This window comes from Pristiophorus japonicus, chromosome 9, assembly GCF_044704955.1.
Source record: "Pristiophorus japonicus isolate sPriJap1 chromosome 9, sPriJap1.hap1, whole genome shotgun sequence".
NCBI lineage: Eukaryota > Metazoa > Chordata > Chondrichthyes > Pristiophoridae > Pristiophorus > Pristiophorus japonicus.
This window is the reverse complement of record NC_091985.1, coordinates 126060171-126078748: the sequence shown is the minus strand read 5'-3', so window position 1 is coordinate 126078748 and position 18578 is coordinate 126060171. Positions and strand designations below refer to the sequence as shown.

The following is an 18578-nucleotide window of genomic DNA, read 5'->3' as shown; positions in this document are numbered from 1 at the left end:
ATTTCAGTCAAATGATTTCAAAATTCTGCACAGTTGCATTCCTACATAATGAATATCCATTTTTTATGTTGACCTACATACGATTTTTCAAAAATTAATAAGAAAGTTGCTGCTTAAAAGATCGCATATAATTATTAGAATCATTTTGTAATTGATTATTTTTTCCCCTACGAATCCATGCAAACCTTTTTGGAGGAATTAAATGGCCAAGTCATTCATAACGGATACACGTGGAAGAACTTTAACTCGTTCCATCCTTTGTCGAATCTCAAAATTAAATCACTGATTGGTGCAGCTGCTTATAAATTTATAGTTCAAATGAGTACATTCAGATGTCCATATCTAATTTTCAGTTGTAGATTCAAAGAAATTTAGAGCAGTAATATTTTAGCCATAGATATCTTTATCGTGCTTTGTAACTAAGACAGGGCATGCTACTCTCTAAATACACTGGGAAATACATCAACATCTGTTTGCATTATATTGACTGGCAGTCCAGTTAACATCTTGGATACTATATTTAGTATGCAAAGGTGAATGTCAAACATCCAATGGATAATTAGAGATTTGATTAAATTTAATATTGATGGCTATAATGAAATAGTGGCTAAGAGAAATCAGTATTAACATTAAGTAATGTGGTTTTTAAAACTGAGTTTTCAACTTTAAGAGCAACAATTCATAATCTGCTCATCAGTGTACCTTTTAAACGGGTTAGTGACTAAAATACATTACTGCTACTTTTAACAATTTTATTGATCAAAAAATTATAGTACACAATATTGCTTTATTCAGCTGGTGTATTCCCTTCATTATAGGCTACAACAAATATATTTTAAATAAAAGTTGTTATTCAAGCACTGACCAAAAGTTATGGTAATTTAATAGATTCATACACTATCTCAAAAAGATATGCAATTAAAGTTGCAAACACAATGGGCCCAAGTTTCCACATGATTTGCGTCTGATTTTTTGGAGCAACTGGTGGAGAACGGACTATTTTAGAAATCGCAATTCTCCACATTTTTTTTTCTGCCGTTCTAGTCAGGTAGAACATTTTCACTTTGAACAGAATTTTTTCTTCAAAAGGGGGCATGTCCGGCCACTGACACCTGATTTCAAAGTTTTCACAGTGAAAACGTACTCCAAACTAACTTAGAATGGAGCAAGTGAAGATTTTTGTAGAACTGAAAAAACCTTGTCTACACATTAAAAAATCAGGCGCAGGTTACAAATTAGACGTCCAGAACGAGGTGGGGGGGGAGGGAAGGGAAGTCATTAAATTCTATAATAAATCCTTATTTATACTTGTACAAATAAATCCAACCTGAATAAAAATTTTAAACCATCTTCCTACCTGTGTGAAAGTGCTTCAGCCAGGGAGAATGCTGCGGGGGGGGGGGGGGAAAGGAAGCAGCCGTTCGCTCCTGTGGAGGAAGGAGGGGGGGGGAGGGGAAAGAGAGGGAGGAGGAAGCCGTTCGTTCCCGCGGGGGGGGGTGGGAGGAAGAGCAGCCGTTCGTTCCCGCGGGGGGGGGGGAGGGCAGCTGCCTCAACTTTGAGGCTTCCTGCAGCCTTCTCACTGCTGCAAGAAGCCTCAGTGCTGATGGTAATGTGCTTTTATTTAAAAATGTTCAAAAATTAAACAGCTACGAAGAACTACAAAAATGGCCGAGTGCCAATGTTTCCTTCACACTGCGCGTGCGCGAACACTCCAACACACACGCACAGCGTTGCCGGCAGGAAAAAAACTAATTTAAATGGTACCCGCCCCCTCCCACTTTCAAAATCGGCGCGAGTGTAGGCTCCACCCCCCTGGGCACCGCGCCAAGCAGACATGGAGCTGCAGGGCTCTCCAGAATCGCGCGTTTATTTTCCGGCGCCGTTTTTGGCGCGAAAAACAGGCGCCCAGCTCGGAGGGGCGCCCGTTTTTTATCGTGTGGAAACTTGGGCCCAATATATCTCTTCACTTTTACATAGAATAAATGACAGATCTGTCAACATATTTCATATGGCAAGGAAATACTCTCAAACTTAACAGGGGAATAATTAACTTGCATGGGTTCCTGTATCAAATGAGCAGAGTCTAGAGTCCCCAAATCTAACGACTAAACAAATTCTCTCTCCGAGGACAGTGCAGTTAGTTCCTCCAATCTCTGGACACACATCAAATAAAATCAGCTCGTTTCGTAATGCCATCTGCCAAGCAGTTTCAATCTCTACATTCCACTTGCAATTTATTTTGTATTGCAGTTCTTCCAAATTATCTCAAAGACAGTATTTTTTCTAAACTTTCCTTTTCAGCATCTTGCGAATTGATGTGATAAAGTTAAATATTACTGAAATGGATACAGGTAGCTTAATGCAAGAGGTAACAGTAAGCAATTGTTAAAATAAGCAGACTAGATGTGATATATGTGGGTTTCAGCCAAGTGCAAGACCAAAATAAGATCGAGTATCACCCTTTGTTACGAGTACTCCTGAAAGTTCACAGCAAAGTATCGGAATCTTTTAAGTTAAAAAAATGTTTTTTAAATAGCAGTGATTAGTCAGATGTGAATTTTAATCATGCCAAATACTTTAGTATTAACGTTTATGATATCTTACATTATTAAATGTAGTATAGGGCAGGAGTAGGCAATTATTTGGGCTGGAGGACCACTTAACAAGTGTTGGTGAGCTGTTGAAGGCCGCACACCAATGCTCCCACCAAGGCACGTGGCTGCATGGTCGCGCAACAATTGCAAGGTCCCACGCACGCTGCTCCCTAGCTCCTGCCGCTGGAAGAGAAACTGCGTATGTACGGCTGCATAGTGCCCGGCCGTGCAGCAAATTTAAAATGACAGCGCGAGAAAAAAAATTAGAGGGAACATTGCAGAAACCAAAACATTGCATAAACATAAATTCTGATAGTAGACAGATGCTATCTTACAAACACAACATGTATTGGATACTGCTTAGAAATGAAACAAAGATAAAAGTTGAAAATGTAGTGGTATCTTCTGGTCTCTGTATATCAATGCTGTGAAATAGAATTGTACCCTCTTTCGAGCCTGTGTCAGCATCAATTCCCCATCTCAGTCATCCTTATGCCCCTATGCAAAGATTACTAATGCTGTCCTAATTGGTGCCAGATGAAACTCCCCTGCCGTCGTACTCTGGATACCAGGAGAGGAAAGATGCAGCACTGGTCACTTTCTTCTGTAAAAGAGTTATGGAGATGAACAGCCATGACTTCACTTTAAATGGATAGGGCATATTTGAGTACGCAGTGCAATCTAGGCCCAGAATCATGGAACGGATCCTTTTAAGATTAGGCCAGGGAAAATTGCTCTTGCGAATTATTAATTTAAATGAAGCATTACTATGGTTTTTTTCCTTGGCTGCAGTTCGGCTCCGTCTCTGACCTATGAGAAGTGGAAAATTGATAGTGAAAGTGCAGCTCGAGCTCCGGCTTATGTTCTGTTTCTGTCCCATCCAGCGGGCCGGATAGAATGGCCCAGCGGGCATATTTTGCCCACCACTGGTATAGGCAATTACCCAATTAAGTATTTCTATAGACAATAAGCAAAATACATCATGGTAGACCTACCTTAAGGATATTTTGTGTTTCATTCCATTTATTTGTCCACTCTTTGGTCAGTTCTTCTACCTGCCATGCAACAATGAAACAAGCATTTCAGACCTAAAAAATATAAAATTTCTCTGCACCAATTCTACTCCCGACAAATGACGATCAGTTAGTGATAAACAGGCTTTATCTAGAGCTCTTCATGAAACAGCCATTTGCTGTTTTTCCATAGCAGTCCAGATATTTTAAGTGGATTGGCCAGATAATCTGGAAACAGTGCTTAAAATAGGACTTCTTAAATGAAAAACTATGGGACAAGCACCAAAGAGTCAGGAGAACGCCCCCTCCCCACAATCGGGTGCTTAATCGTCAACATGCAAGGCTGCAAGAGTTAGGACAATATAATCCCTTGGCCATGGAGTTTAAAAATTAGAATATTGACTTGGAATGCTGTTCTGGGATTCATTCTGATTCTGCAAAGGGTGTGTTTAAAAACTGTGAATTTAGTTGCAGTGCAGATGAAATGTAAATTATTCACCATAGTACATTCCAGTTCTCTGAAAGAGTTTGAATTTTCCCCAATCACAACTGTTGTGAATTATTGCATTTGTATCTGTGTTACCATACAACCCATCAGAAAAACTGCACAACTATTAACAGTTCTGAATCCGGGCAGTTTCCTACTGGAATGCCAGTTTTGCAAGCTTGTATTTAGGTCAAGAAGATTCTCCTTCAGAGAACACATATCACTGGATAAAGGGTAATCACACAAATGTCTATACTGAAACTAGAGAAGTCAGCACTAATCTGCCCAGAGAGATCTGCATTCTGTCTGCAGTGTTTGTTTAGAAATGGGAGACAGTTAGCCTCTGCCCATAAAGAGATGTAAATAGCCCAAAGTGTGATGAATCTCAGTTCATTCAGATTGATGACCTTTCATCTATGTGTAAACGGCAACTCTATTTCCCTAGCCACAGATGCTGCCTGATCTGCTGACTATTTCCAGCATTGTGTTTTTATTTCAGATTTCCAGCATCCTCAGTATTTTGTTTTTGAATGTGTAGACGAAAATAGATGTGTGCGAGCATCCAAACAACATCTATACAGATTAGAATACTGGAAATTTAATTCAATTTTAGGCTGGTTCAGCTGTAACCCAAAATTTACATTGGTAAGGAAACTGTAATCAGGATAATTCTGCACCACTTTTCAGTCTGAGCCAACAGCCTCAACTTCACCAATCCATCCTACTGAATGATAAAAAGCATCCAAAGGCAGAATACGAGAAAGGAATAGAAGGTTATGCTGATGGCATTAGATGAAGAGCCGGTGCAAGGAAGCTCATGTGGAGTATAAACGCTGGCATAGATCAGCTGGACTGAACGGCCTGTTTCTGTGCTGTAAATTCTATGTAAGGTAATATAAACTTTTGAACAAACTTGAATCAAACCTTAACAAAAGCAAAATACTGCGGATGCTGGAATCTGAAATAAAAACAGAAAATGCTGGAAATCTCAGCGGGTCAGGCAGCATCTGTGGAGAGAAACAGAGTTAACATTTCAGGCCGCTAACGCCATCAGCATAACTTTCTATTCCTTTCTCATATTCTAGCTTCGGATGCTTTATCATTCAGTTCTGACGAAGGGTCATCAATCTGAAACGCTGAGATTTCCAGCATTTTCTGTTTTTAGTTTTGAATCAAAATGTGTTTGGATCACACTTGGGAGTAGTGTGTACAACTCTGGTAGCCATATTATAAAGAAGATATAGAGGCATTGGAGAGGGTGCAAAAAAATGACAAGGATGATACCAGAAGTGTGAGGTTATAACGATCAGGAAAAGATGAACAGCCTGAATCACTTGGGGAAAAAAAGGGGTGACCGAAGGTGTCTTTAAAATTATGAAAGGTTTTCATAGACTAGACACAGAGTGTGTCCACTTGTGGGGAAGAGCAAAACTAGAGGCCATCAATATAAGATAGTCACCAAGAAATCAAATAGGTAATTCAGAAGAAACTTCTTGACCCAGAGAGTGTGAAAATGTGGAACTCGCTACCACAGGGAGTGGTTGAGGCGAACAGTATAGATGTATTTAAGGAGAGGCTAGATAAGCATGAGGAAGAAGGGAATAGAGGGCTCTGCTGATGAGAATTAGATGAGGAAAGACAGGAAGAGGCTCGAGTGGAGCATAAACACCAGCACGGACTGGTTGGCCTGACTGGCCTGATTCTGTGCTGTATATCCTTTGTAACTTTATGACTGTTGGGTAACTATATGATTCTACAGTACATTAAATTCATTCTTTTGTGAACTGTGAAATTGCCTGCAGCTCCCAACACTTTCCGATGGATGTTGGCCAATACACGTTTTAAAAAATATATAAATTCAACAGCCAATAGTTTCTTCTAAAAGGTGATAAACTTTGTGTACCTTTTGTGTGAGCATTGTGTGTCAATTTTGTTCTTAAGGTGAGTAAACACAATATAAAACATCCTATGCAGACATTTATAACAAGACATTACTATCAAAAGATGTCAATGTTTTAGAATGGGAAAATGTATGTTAATATTTCACTATCAATGTTTCATCACTACCTAATTGAGTCAAAATGCTTTTTTGAAAAAAAAAATCATTTGCCATTCCCTCCACAGTAACTGAAATTTGTAAGATACAAATTAAGGTTTTACACAAAAAACATTCAAAAATGCATTATTTCACATTAAAACGATTACATTTTTCCACTGAATTATTTTGTGTGTCTTCTTACACCTTCATTAAATATTTTTACTTGAAGGATTCAAGCTCTCAAAAGCCAGGACTTGGCTTGACATTTTTGACAATAATGTGACTCTGTTAGGTGATAACAGATCTTGCAGTCAGCAGTGTACACAATTCCCCAGGAATCATCAGTAGCATTTAGCTAGCCAAACAAAACAATAGCCTAGAAGTTGCGATTGGAGGTGTACGTCGGAGTACGCCTCCGACCCACGGAATATTTATGAAATGAACTGCTGTTCAGGTTGTGAAGGGTTGTGGTCTAGGGGCCCTGAGGTGGAGGGGGCATAATGGCCCACAGATCCCAAGGTCGCAGGCGATTTGGAAGTGTACCTGGGATAACGTGGGCCCTGTCCTCCAATGACAAAGGAGAATTCCATTGCAATCATTTATGAAGGGAATCTTCTAATGGTATGCAATTGAATCCCCAAATCTAATAATTTAACAATGTACAGAATTGCAATTTTATTCATAAGTTCCTTCATTCCACCAACCTCAATAAAAATTTAATTTTTTGGATAATTTTAATTATTAGATTGTAATGCAGGCCAATATTTGCATAAACTAATTTAATAAAGTGTATGTGCATAATATAAAAATGTTTAAATTAAGGCTCAGATATTCCCTTATGCAGATACAAGGTGGTCCTATGCCTTCATGCATCAATTGTAAGACTTACATTGGCAATTGCTGACCAGTCACTGGGCAAATAGCCCAATTCTGCACCAGCAATTGCTTTACAAAGCCCCCACAGATGGTCTGTTGACAGACCGCAAGTTCTGGATTTTGTGAACTTGTGGGGCATTTCAAAGGGTTTATGACAGCGTACTCTAGAGTACGCCATCACAGACACCGCAATTTCAGGGCTTCAGCTTCTAGCAACAATGGGGGATTTTAACCTACATATCGATTGATCAAATCAAATCGCATGGGGTAGCCTGGAGGAGGAATTCATAGAATGCATACGGGATTGTTTCTTAGAACAGTATGTTACAGAACCTACAAGGGAGCAAGCTATCTTAGATCTGGTCCTGTGCAATGAGACAGGAATAATAAACGATCTCCTAGTAAAAGATCCTCTCGGAATGAGTGATCACAGTATGGTTGAATTTGTAATACAGATTGAGGGTGAGGAGGTCGTGTCTCAAACGAGTGTACTATGCTTAAACAAAGGGGACTACAGTGGGATGAGGGCAGAGTTGGCTAAAGTAGACTGGGAACACATACTAAACGGTGGCACAATTGAAGAACAGTGGAGGACTTTTAAGGAGCTCTTTCATAGTGCTCAACAAAAATATATTCCAGTGAAAAAGAAGGGCGGTAAGAGAAGGGATAACCAGCCATGGATAACCAAGGAAATAAAGGAGAGTATCAAATTAAAAACCAATGCGTATAAGGTGGCCAAGGTTAGTGGGAAGCTAGAAGATTGGGAAAATTTTAAATGACAGCAAAGAATGACTAAGAAAGCAATAAAGAAAGGAAAGATAGATTACGAAAGTAAACTTGCGCAAAACATAAAAACAGATAGTAAAAGCTTTTACAGATATATAAAACGGAAGAGAGTGACTAAAGTAAATGCTGGTCCCTTAGAAGATGAGAAGGGGGATTTAATAATGGGAAATGTGGAAATGGCTGAGACCTTAAACAATTATTTTGCTTCGGTCTTCACAGTGGAAGACACAAAAACCATGCCAAAAATTGCTGGTCACGGGAATGTGGGAAGGGAGGATCTTGAGACAATCACCATCACTAGGGGGGTAGTGCTGGACAGGCTAATGGGACTCAAGGTAGACAAGTCCCCTGGTCCTGATGAAATGCATCCCAGGGTATTAAGAGAGATGGCGGAAGTGAAAGCAGATGCATTCGTTATAATCTACCAAAATTCTCTGGACTCTGGGGAGGTACCAGCGGATTGGAAAGCAGCTAATGTAACGCCTCGGTTTAAAAAAGGAGGCAGACAAAAGGCAGGTAACTATAGGTCGGTTAGTTTAACATCTGTAGTGGGGAAAATGCTTAACGCTATTAAGGAAGAAATAGCAGGGCATCTAGATAGGAATAGCGCAATCAAGCAGATGCAACATGGATTCATGAAGGGGAAATCATGTTTAACTAATTTACTGGAATTCTTTGAGGATATAACAAGCATGGTGGATAGAGGTGTACCGATGGATGTGGTGTATTTAGATTTCCAAAAGGCATTCGATAAGGTGCCACACAAAAGGTTACTGCAGAAGATAAAGGTACACGGAGTCAGAGGAAATATATTAGCATGGATTGAGAATTGGCTGGCTAACAGAAAGCAGAGAGTCGGGATAAATGGGTCCTTTTCGGGTTGGAAATCGGTGGTTAGTGGTGTGCCACAGGGATCGGTGCTGGGACCATAACTGTTTACAATATACATCGATGACTTGGAAGAGGGGCAGAGTGTAGTGTAACAAAATTTGCAGATGACACAAAGATTAGTGGGAAAGCGGGTTGTGTAAAGGACATAGAGGGGCTGCAAAGAGATTTAGATAGGTTAAGCAAATGGGCTAAGGTTTGGCAGATGGAATACAATGTCGGAAAATGTGAGGTCATCCCCCTTGGGAAAAAAAAAAAACAGTAAAAGGGATTATTATTTGAATGGGGAGAAATTACAACATGCTGCAGTGCAGAGGGACCTGGTGGTCCTGGTGCATTAATCCAAAAAAGTTAGTTTGCAGGTAATCAGGAAGGCGAATGGAATGTTGGCCTTCATTGCGAGAGGGATGGAGTACAAAAGCAGAGAGGTCCTGCTGCAACTGTACAGGGTGTTGGTGTGGCCGTACCTGGAGTACTGCGTTCAGTTTTGGTCACCTTAAGGAAGGATATACTAGCTTTGGAGGGGTTACAGAGACGATTCACTAGGCTGATTCCGGAGATGAGGGGGTTACCTTATGATGATAGATTGAGTAGACTGGGTCTTTACTCGTTGGGAGTTCAGAAGGATGAGGTGTGATCTTATAGAAACATTTAAAATAATGAAAGGGATAGACAAGATAGAGGCAGAGAGGTTGTTTCCACTGGTCGGGGAGACTAGAACTAGGGGGCACAGCCTCAAAATACGGGGGAGCCAATTTAAAACCGAGTTGAGAAGGAATTTCTTCTCCCAGAGGGTTGTGAATCTGTGGAATTCTTTGCTCAAGGAAGCAGTTGTGGCTAGCTCATTGAATGGTTTCAAATCACAGATAGATAGATTTTTAACCAATAAGGGAATTAAGGGTTATGGGGAGCGGGCGGGTAAGTGGAGCGGAGTCCACGGCCAGATCGGCCATGATCTTTTTGAATGGCGGAGCAGGCTCGAGGGGCTAGATGGCCTACTCCTGTTCCTAATTCTTATGTTCTTATGTAACAATGTTTCGGTTGCATATCACAATTATTTGAAGAAGAGTTAGAGATCAAATTTCAAAAGTAAAGTTGGGTATTTTTTAAAAAAAGGCACACTGTGTATGCACGCGAGAGTGAATGAAAGAAAAAGAAAGAGTGTTGGGGGGGGGGGGCGGGGAGGTGGGGGAGAGAGCGAGAAACCTATTGGAGCTTTTGTTTTGTATTCTGGTGGAGGGGGATTGTGCACCACAATCAGAGAGGATGTAATTTGTGACTTTTGATTAGGTGAAAACCAGAAAAACAGTATTAAAATCAAAGTACAATATAAAACGGGCAAAATGTATGACTCTTAAAATGGAAACCGAATGATTTCTACACCCCCTGGTTAAATTATCCCACAACCTTTAATCCAGCTTCAACTGTGGAGTATACCCATCCCGCTCTTGACTTATTTACAATATCATGGGAGATCAATTAATTTTATACTTAATTGGACTGAATGGCCTGTTTCTATGATGCAAATTCTATGTAACCGGTGAATTAATTTAGAAAATTAATTTTTCTATACAAAAAGGATGGATATGTATATTGTAATGTTACTTACTCTAGCTTCATTTTGTTGAAGCTTCTCCTCCATGCTTAAAGCCGTTGGAGAATCCAACAACGCAATCTGAAAGGAAAGACAAAATATATTTGGTTGTGGGTTAAACGTGACCTAATAGAAACATAGAAAATAGGTGCAGGAGCAGGCCATTCGGTCCTTCAAGCCTGCACCGCCATTCAATATGATCATTGCTGATCATGCAACTTCAGCACTCCACTCCTGCCTTCTCCCCTGATCCCCTTATCCATAAGGGCCACATCTAACTCCCTCTTGAATATATCCAACGAACTGGACTTAACAACTTTCTGTGGTAAAGAATTCCACAGGTTCACCACTCTGGGTGAAAAAGTTTCCCCTCATCTCGGTCCTATATGGCTTACCCCTTTATCCTGGACTTCCCCAACATAGGGAACATTCTTCCTGCATCTAACCTGTCCAGTCCTGTCATAATTTTATATGTCTCTATGGAAATCCCCCTCATTCTTCTAAATTAGTGAGTATAAGCCTAGCCGATCCAGTCTTTCTTCATATATCAGAACTGCCATCCCAGGAATTAGTCTGGTGAACCTTCGCTGCACTCCCTCAATAGCAAGCACGTCCTTCCTCAGATTAGGAGACCAAAACTGCACACAATACTCAAGGTGCGGTCTCACCAAGGCCCTGTACAAGTAAGACCTCCGTGCTCCTATATTCAAATCCCCTAGCTATGAAGGCCAACATACCATTTGCCTTCTTCACTGTCTGCTGTACCTGCATGTCAACTTTCAATGACTGATGTACCATGATACCCAGGTCTCATTGCACCTTCCCTTTTACTAATCTGTCACCATTCATATAATAATCTGCCTTCCTGTTTTTGCCACCAAAGTGGATAACCTCACATTTATCCACATTATACTGCATCTGACATGCATTTGCCCATTCATCTAACCTGTCCAAGTCACCCTGCAGCCTCTTAACATCCTCCTCACAGCTCATACTGCCACCCAGCTTAGTGTCATCTGCAAACTTGGAGATATTACATTCAATTCCTTCATCTAAATCATTAATGTATATTGTAAATAGCTGGGGTCCCAGCACTGAACTTTGCGGCACCCCACTAGTTACTGCCTGCCATTCTGAAAAGGACCAGTTTACTCTCACTCTTTGCTTCCTGTCTGCCAACCAGTTCTCTATCCACATCAATACATTACCCCCAATACCATGTGCCTTAATTTTGCACACCAATCTCTTGTGTGGGACCTTGTCAAAAGCCTTTTGAAAGTCCAAATATACCACATCCACTGGTGCTCCCTTGTCCACTCTACCAGTTACATCCTCAAAAAACTCTCGCACATTTGTCAAGCACAATTTCCCTTTCATAATTAATGCTGACTTGGACTGATCTTGTCACTGCTTTCCAAATGCTCTGCTATTACATCTTTAGTAATTGATTCCAGCATTTTCCCCACCACCAATGTCAGGCTAACTGGTCTTTAATTCCCTGTTTTCTCTCTCCCTCCTTTATTAAAAAGTGGGGTTACATTAGCTACCCTCCAATCCATAGGTACTGATCCAGAGTCCATGGAACTTTAGAAATTGACCACCAATGCATCTACTATTTCTAGGGCCACTTCCTTAAGTACTCTGGGATGCAGACTATCAGGCCCTGGGGATTTAATCGGCCTTCAGTCCCATCAGTTTCCCCACCATTTCCTGACTGAGGATTTCCCTCAGTTCCTCCTTCCCGCTAGACCCTCGGCCCCCTAGTATTTTCGGGAGGTTATTCATGTCTTCCTTAGTGGAGACAGAACCAATGTATTTGTTCAATTAGTCTGCCATTTCCTTGTTCCCCATTATGAATTCACCTGATTCTGACTGCAAGGGACCTACATCACTAATCTTTTTCTCTTACATATCTATAGAAGCTTTTGCAGTCAGTTTTTATGTTCCCTGCAAGCTTATACTCTATTTTCCCCCTCTTAATTAAACCCTTAGTCCTCCTCTGCTGAATTCTAAATTCCCTTCAGTCCTCAGGTTTGCTGCTTTTTCTAGTCAATTTATATGCCTCTTCCTTGGATTTAACACTATCCCTAATTTCCCTTGTTCGCCATGGTTGAGCCACCTTTTCAGTTTTATTTTTACACCAGACAGGGATGTACAATAGTTGTAATTCATCCATTGGATCTTTAAATGTTTGCCATTGCCTAAACACCGTGAACCCTTTAAGTATCATTCGCCAGTCTATCCTAGCTAATTCACGTCCTATACCATCAAAGTTTCCTTTCTTTAAGTTCAGGATCCGAGTCTCTGAATTAACTGTGTTGCTCTCCATCTTAATGAAGAATTCTACCATATTATGGTCACTCTTCCCCAAGGGGCCAAGCACGACGAGATTGCTAATTAATCCTCTCTCGTTACACAAGACCCAGTCTAGAATGGCCGACTCTCTAGTTGGTTCCTCGACATATTGGTCCAGAAAACCATCCCTTATACACTCCCCTCTACAGTATTGCTACCAGTTTGGTTAGCCCAATCAATATGTAGGTTTAAAAAGTCACCCATAATAACTGCTGTACCCTTATCGCACACGTCCCTAATTTCCTGTTTGATGCCATCCAACTTTCCTACTACTGTTTGGTGGTCTGTACACAAATCCCACTAACGTTTTCTGCCCTTTGGTGTTTCGCAGCTCTACCCACATAGATTCCACATCATCCAAGCTAATGTCCTTCCTTACTGTTGCGTTAACCTCCTCTTTAACCATTAACGCTACCCCACCTCTTTTTCCTTCCTGTATATACTTCCTGAATATTGAATACTCCTGGATGTTGAGTTCCCAGCTTTGGTTACCCTGGAGCAATGTCTCCGTAATCCCAATTACATCAGATCCGTTAACAGCTATCTGCGCAGTTAATTCGTCCACCTTGTTACGAATGCTCCTCGCATTGAGGCGCAGAGCCTTCAGGCTTGTTTTTTCTTTTAAAACACTCTGTCCTTTTCGAATTATGTTGTAATGTGGCCTTTTTTGATTTTTGCCCTTGATTTCTCTGCCCTCCACTCTTGCTTTTCTCCTTCCTATCTTTTGCTTCTGCCCCCTTTTTACTTCCCTCTGCCTCCCTGCATAGGTTCCCATCCCCCTGCCATATTAGTTTAACCCCTCTCCAACAGCACTAGCAAACACTCCACCTAGGACATAGGTTCCAGTCCTGCCCAGATGCAGACTGTCCGGTTTGTACTGGTTCCATCTCCCCCAGAACCAGTTCCAATGCCTCCTCCTTGCACCATTCCTCAAGCCACGTATTCATCTGAATTATCCTGCGATTCCTTCTCTGACTAGCACGTGGCACTGGTAGCAATCCTGAGATTACTACCTCCAAGGTCCTACTTTTTAAATTTAACTCCTAGCTCCCTAAATTCACTTGTAGGACCTCATCCCGTTTTTTTACCTATATCGTTGGTACCTATATGTACTACAACAGCTGGCTGTTCCCCCTCCCCCTCCAGAATGCGCTGCAGCTGCTCCGAGACATCCTTGACCCTTGCACCAGGGAGGCAACATACCATCCTAAAGTCTCGTTTGCAGCCACAGAAACGCCTATCTGTTCCTCCTACAATAGAATCCCCTATCACTATAGCTCTCCCACTCTTTTTCCTGCCCTCTTGTGCAGCAGACAGCATGGTAGGACAACACATCATCCTTCCTGAATATTGAATACTCCTGGATGTTGAGTTTCCAGCCTTGGTTACGCTGGAGCCACATCTCTAATCCCAATTACATCATATCCGTTAACAGCTATCTGCTTAGAGAAACCCATTAGCTTGCACTGGCAAGTTGTAAATACTGCTCAGCATCCCACACACAAGCCATATTTGCATTCTTACAACTGCAAATGTTCACACACAACTCAGATACTGTGTGTGTCAAAAGCCAAGCTCGATCATATCTTAAAACAGTAAAAGTTTTAGTATTATAATTTTTATGTGCTTTTAAGAGAAAAGGGTTTATGGACTTCAGTTAGTTATGTTTTTTTTAAAATAGATATTTTCTCTTGGTGGCTGGTCCAAGTAATAAGTGAACTGCTTGGAAATATTCACATATCTAGAGGGTGCCAATTTTTTTCCCCCCACAGTGATGCAATTTTCCTGTATTCTTAAGCCAAATGCATTAGAAATGATCTCGTATCTTTGAAATGTTGCAGGTGCCTTTCAGACTCTCAGATTGCTGTTGGAACCAGCTGATGACATGGAACCAGGCAAATTATTTGAAATGCAACACAGGTGTAAAGAGCAGCCAGGGATAGATAATCAACACAAACCGAATCTGATGGTCAAAAAAAAACATCTGCAAATGGCAGATAGAAACATAGAAACATAGAAAATAGGTGCAGGAGCAGGCCATTCAGCCCTTCTAGCCTGCACCACCATTCAATGAGTTCATGGCTGAACATGAAACTTCAGTACCCCCTTCCTGCTTTCTCGCCATAACCCTTGATCCCCCGAGTAGTACGGACTTCATCTAACTCCCTTTTGAATATATTTAGTGAATTGGCCTCAACTACTTTCTGTGGTAGAGAATTCCACAGGTTCACCACTCTCTGGGTGAAGAAGTTTCTCCTCATCTCGGTCCTAAATGGCTTACCCCTTATCCTCAGACTGTGACCCCTGGTTCTGGACTTCCCCAACATTGGGAACATTCTTTCTGCATCTAACCTGTCTAAACCCGTCAGAATTTTAAACGTTTCTATGAGGTCCCCTCTCATTCTTCTGAACTCCAGTGAATACAAGCCCAGTTGATCCAATCTTTCTTGATAGGTCAGTCCCGCCATCCCGGGAATCAGTCTGGTGAACCTTCGCTGCACTCCCTCAATAGCAAGAATGTCCTTCCTCAAGTTAGGAGACCAAAACTGTACACAATACTCCAGGTGTGGCCTCACCAAGGCCCTGTACAACTGTTGCCAAAACATTCTTCCCCACCTTGTGTAATGTATGCACCTGTGAGTATGCTCACAGGTTAGCTGTTGTACTCCCCGCCCGCCCCCCCCCCCCCCCTTAATCAGGGGGCACTTGACTGTTTTCTACAAAAATATTTAGAGCTGTTGGGGGTGTGGCTTATTCACTTGGGAGCTGAGAGCTGTGGAGGAAGGAGGTGCTGCAACTGCTCCTGCCTGCAAGCCTGTGTAACCAGGAAGAGGAGGAAGGGGCCTACTGCTTCAACACCTTGAGGGAGGAGGAGGAGAGCAGGAACTACAACACTGCTACAAAGGAGTTGGAGTGAGGGGAAAAGGAAAAAACATCAACTTGAAATAACACCATCCAGTGTGGAAGGAGAGCGAGCCATTATTCAACATTCTACAGGTGGGTGTATTGGTGCACTCTCCAAAAAAGACACTTTTATTGGTGGGGGGAGGAAAGAAGAGTAACTAGAAGGCCAGAACATCGCACGTGTGCGCACACAAGTGTGTGTGGGGTTCTTGCCAACAAGCCCCCACACACCAAAAAAGGACCCCTCCCCCTGGCCCGGGTTAGCTGGGTGAAGATTCTTTTCCATATTAATTAAACATCGTTAAGACCTGGTGGAGGACTGTGCCTGGGTGGTTCCAACTATCCCAGGTGAAGACATCTTCTCCCCCCACGAGAAGACCATCTTTTAAGACTGACTGTTTATTATCCAGGGAGTGCACCCCTGCAAGCACCCACCCAACGCTGTGAGGACTGACCCTGATACCACAGTCGGAGTTCCTGGCCCTTAAAGGGGCTCACTGTGGGCGGGACCTTCATGCCGGTGGATCCTCGGGAGGCCACTGCGCAGAGACTTGTCAACTCAAACACCCCACCCTTTGTTCCCGGTGAGTTTCTCCTTCTCCACCCAAGTCAACTGGGGTGGCAAGGTCGGGGATAAACCCCATACAGCTCGGCCTCAGGGAGGCCAGCCTCCATCACGTGTTCTCCTTCTGCCACGAGCTTTTTGTTCAGCTGTCATGGGAGGAGGTAACTGAGGGAGCCCTTTAGCATGGTCCACAAGGTGACTACCTACCGCGTCTTCTGGACATTGGACGGCGTGTGGTGCCACGCCTGTAAGGAGGTGGGGCACGTCCGCAAGAACTTCCCTACCTCCAAGACCGCAAAAAAAATCTAAAGGCGGCCAAGGTGCCGCCGCCACTCTTCCCAGTCATCGTCCCGGCATCGCTGGGGGCCATTGTCTTCACGGCCTCCAGTGGGGAGGAGGGAGAGCATCCGGTCGGAAGAAAGGTGCAGAGGAAAACAAAACACTTTTGGGCGAGTTCCCTCAGCGGGCCAGACAGCCCCATCACTGCGCTCAGACAAACAGTCACCAGCGAGCGCGGGGCATCCAGAGCCCGTGCTCGAGCCCTTGACCATACCCGCTACCGCGGAGAGTTTGCCACCTGCGGTCAGGCTCAGGCACAAAATACAGGAGGAGGGAGCGAAACCGCACGCCTTGGCAGACATGGAGGTCTTCCTGCCTCCGCCCAGACAAAAAAGGAGGCACCACTCCAAGAAAGCGGAGGTTGAACAACATACCTCCGTGGAGGAGTTGGTGCCCGCCACGTGTCTCGCGTCCCCCATCACACTCCCAATGTGCGCCTAAGGCGGGTAGGGGAGAAGAGGGAGTCTGTCCCTTGGGTGGGCGAGACATCCAAAGTTGCCCAGCTTGAGCCTCCCGGGGATGGGGAAAAAGACTTGCCAGTTACGGGAGGGGGGGGGGGGGGGGGGCGCAAAAAGAATGTATCGCTGCCGGGTCAAGCGACACGGGGACTGAGGCGGGCGAGGCCGAAGAGGTCAAGTCCGAGTCCGCCCAGTCAAAAATCAACATCCCCCGGGATCTGCTTGACAAGGCAGAAAAAAAAATTAAAAAGAACATGAACTTCAGGAACACCCACCTGCTGGGCTTGAGGGTGGTGGCGGGGAGGGTGAGGAACCCCAATCTTCATCCCTAATTTTGGAGCCGGGGGGCTTGGAGGACCAGGAGCTGTGTTTCGGCACGGTTTCTCAGTGTTCCCTGGTGCCTGGGGCGGAGGGGGACTCCCGTTCGCTGCCGCTTCCCGACCTGGCATCCCAAGAAGAGCCCAGGGGGACACACCTCTGCCGACGATCCTGGGGGTGGGATCGTGACAGAGGTAGGGCCAGATGGTGCGGCTGGGCCGTTCGCCGTACCCAGTGGGGTCGACGGACCAGCTGCTGGTGGCGATCTCCCGAAGGAGGACGGGGGACTTGGTGGTAGGCGCGGGAGAGGATTTAGAGTCCATCGCCAGTGAGGCGATGGATCTCCTCGTGCCCGCCATAGTCCCCCCTCATTCCTGCAAAGGAACTCCGGGACTTTTTGGCCAAATGCCAGGGTCGCTGCAAAAGAGCCCATCTGGCCCTGGAAAAATGGTCCGAGCCGGCGCTGCTCATCAGGTCCATCCGCGCCGCCATCAATACCATGAGCGCGGGTGGGGCCTTAAAACCAAAAATCCTTGAGCTGCGCCGGCTCAGAGCGTTCCTTGCTGGGTTGCTGAGGGAGTGGAGATCATTAAACGACTCCGCTCTCCTCCCCCCCCCCCCATCCCCCCCAAAGTAGTTGAAGTTAGAGATTGCACTATGCTTTTGTCATGAAAATAACCATAGCCAGCCTCAACATCAACGGCGGCAGAGAGGCACGCTGTAGATTTAACAATTTTTCGCTCCTACGGGAGGGGGAAATATGCGGTGTGCTTCCTGCAAGAAACCCACACCGTTCTGGGAGACGAGGCCACGTGGCTCCTGGAATGGCAAGGAGAGGTCTGCATGAGCCACTTCGCTGCCACTTGTGGGGTGGCCATCTTGCTGGCCCGGCTATCTTGCTGGCCCCACATTTTCAGCCGGAGATCTTGGGGGTCGAGGAGCCTGTGCCAGGCCGCTTGCTCCATGTCACAGTTCACCTGGAGGACGTGCCGCTCCATTTCATGAACGTGTACGCCCCCCCAGCAAGTGCGCTTCTTCGAAGAAGTGTCCACTCTTCTAGGATCCATCGATGTCGGCAACTGCATTGTCCTCGGGGAGGATTTTAACCGCTCCGGTGCCTCACAGAGCACGACAACGATGGAGAAGTTGAGGGACTTGGTCGGGTCCTTCGACTTGGTTGATGTCTGGCGAAATTTCCATCCCAACTCCAGCGCCTTTACTTGGGTGAGGCCAGAAGAGGATAGTCCAGAATCAACCGCCTTTACGTCTCTCGGGCGTATATCTCCTGCGTTCCAGCTGCTTCCATGCGGCCGGCGCCATGCTCGGACCACCACCTGGTGTGGGCGGAGCTTGCTTCGCTACA

At 44.2% G+C, this 18578-nt stretch overlaps 1 protein-coding gene across 5 annotated transcripts in view; it reads right to left on the bottom strand.

Moving 5' to 3' along the window:
* kif16ba (kinesin family member 16Ba) overlaps positions 1-18578 on the bottom strand; it is a 306911-nt gene that overhangs the window by 179246 nt on the left and 109087 nt on the right. For all 5 annotated transcript variants that reach the window (XM_070889808.1, XM_070889811.1, XM_070889812.1 and 2 more), the window contains 2 exons: positions 10292-10357; positions 3590-3649 (listed from right to left, as the gene is read on the bottom strand). In XM_070889808.1, coding sequence (XP_070745909.1) covers positions 3590-3649; positions 10292-10357 — 126 coding nt within the window. The remainder of the gene's footprint in view (positions 1-3589; positions 3650-10291; positions 10358-18578) is intronic.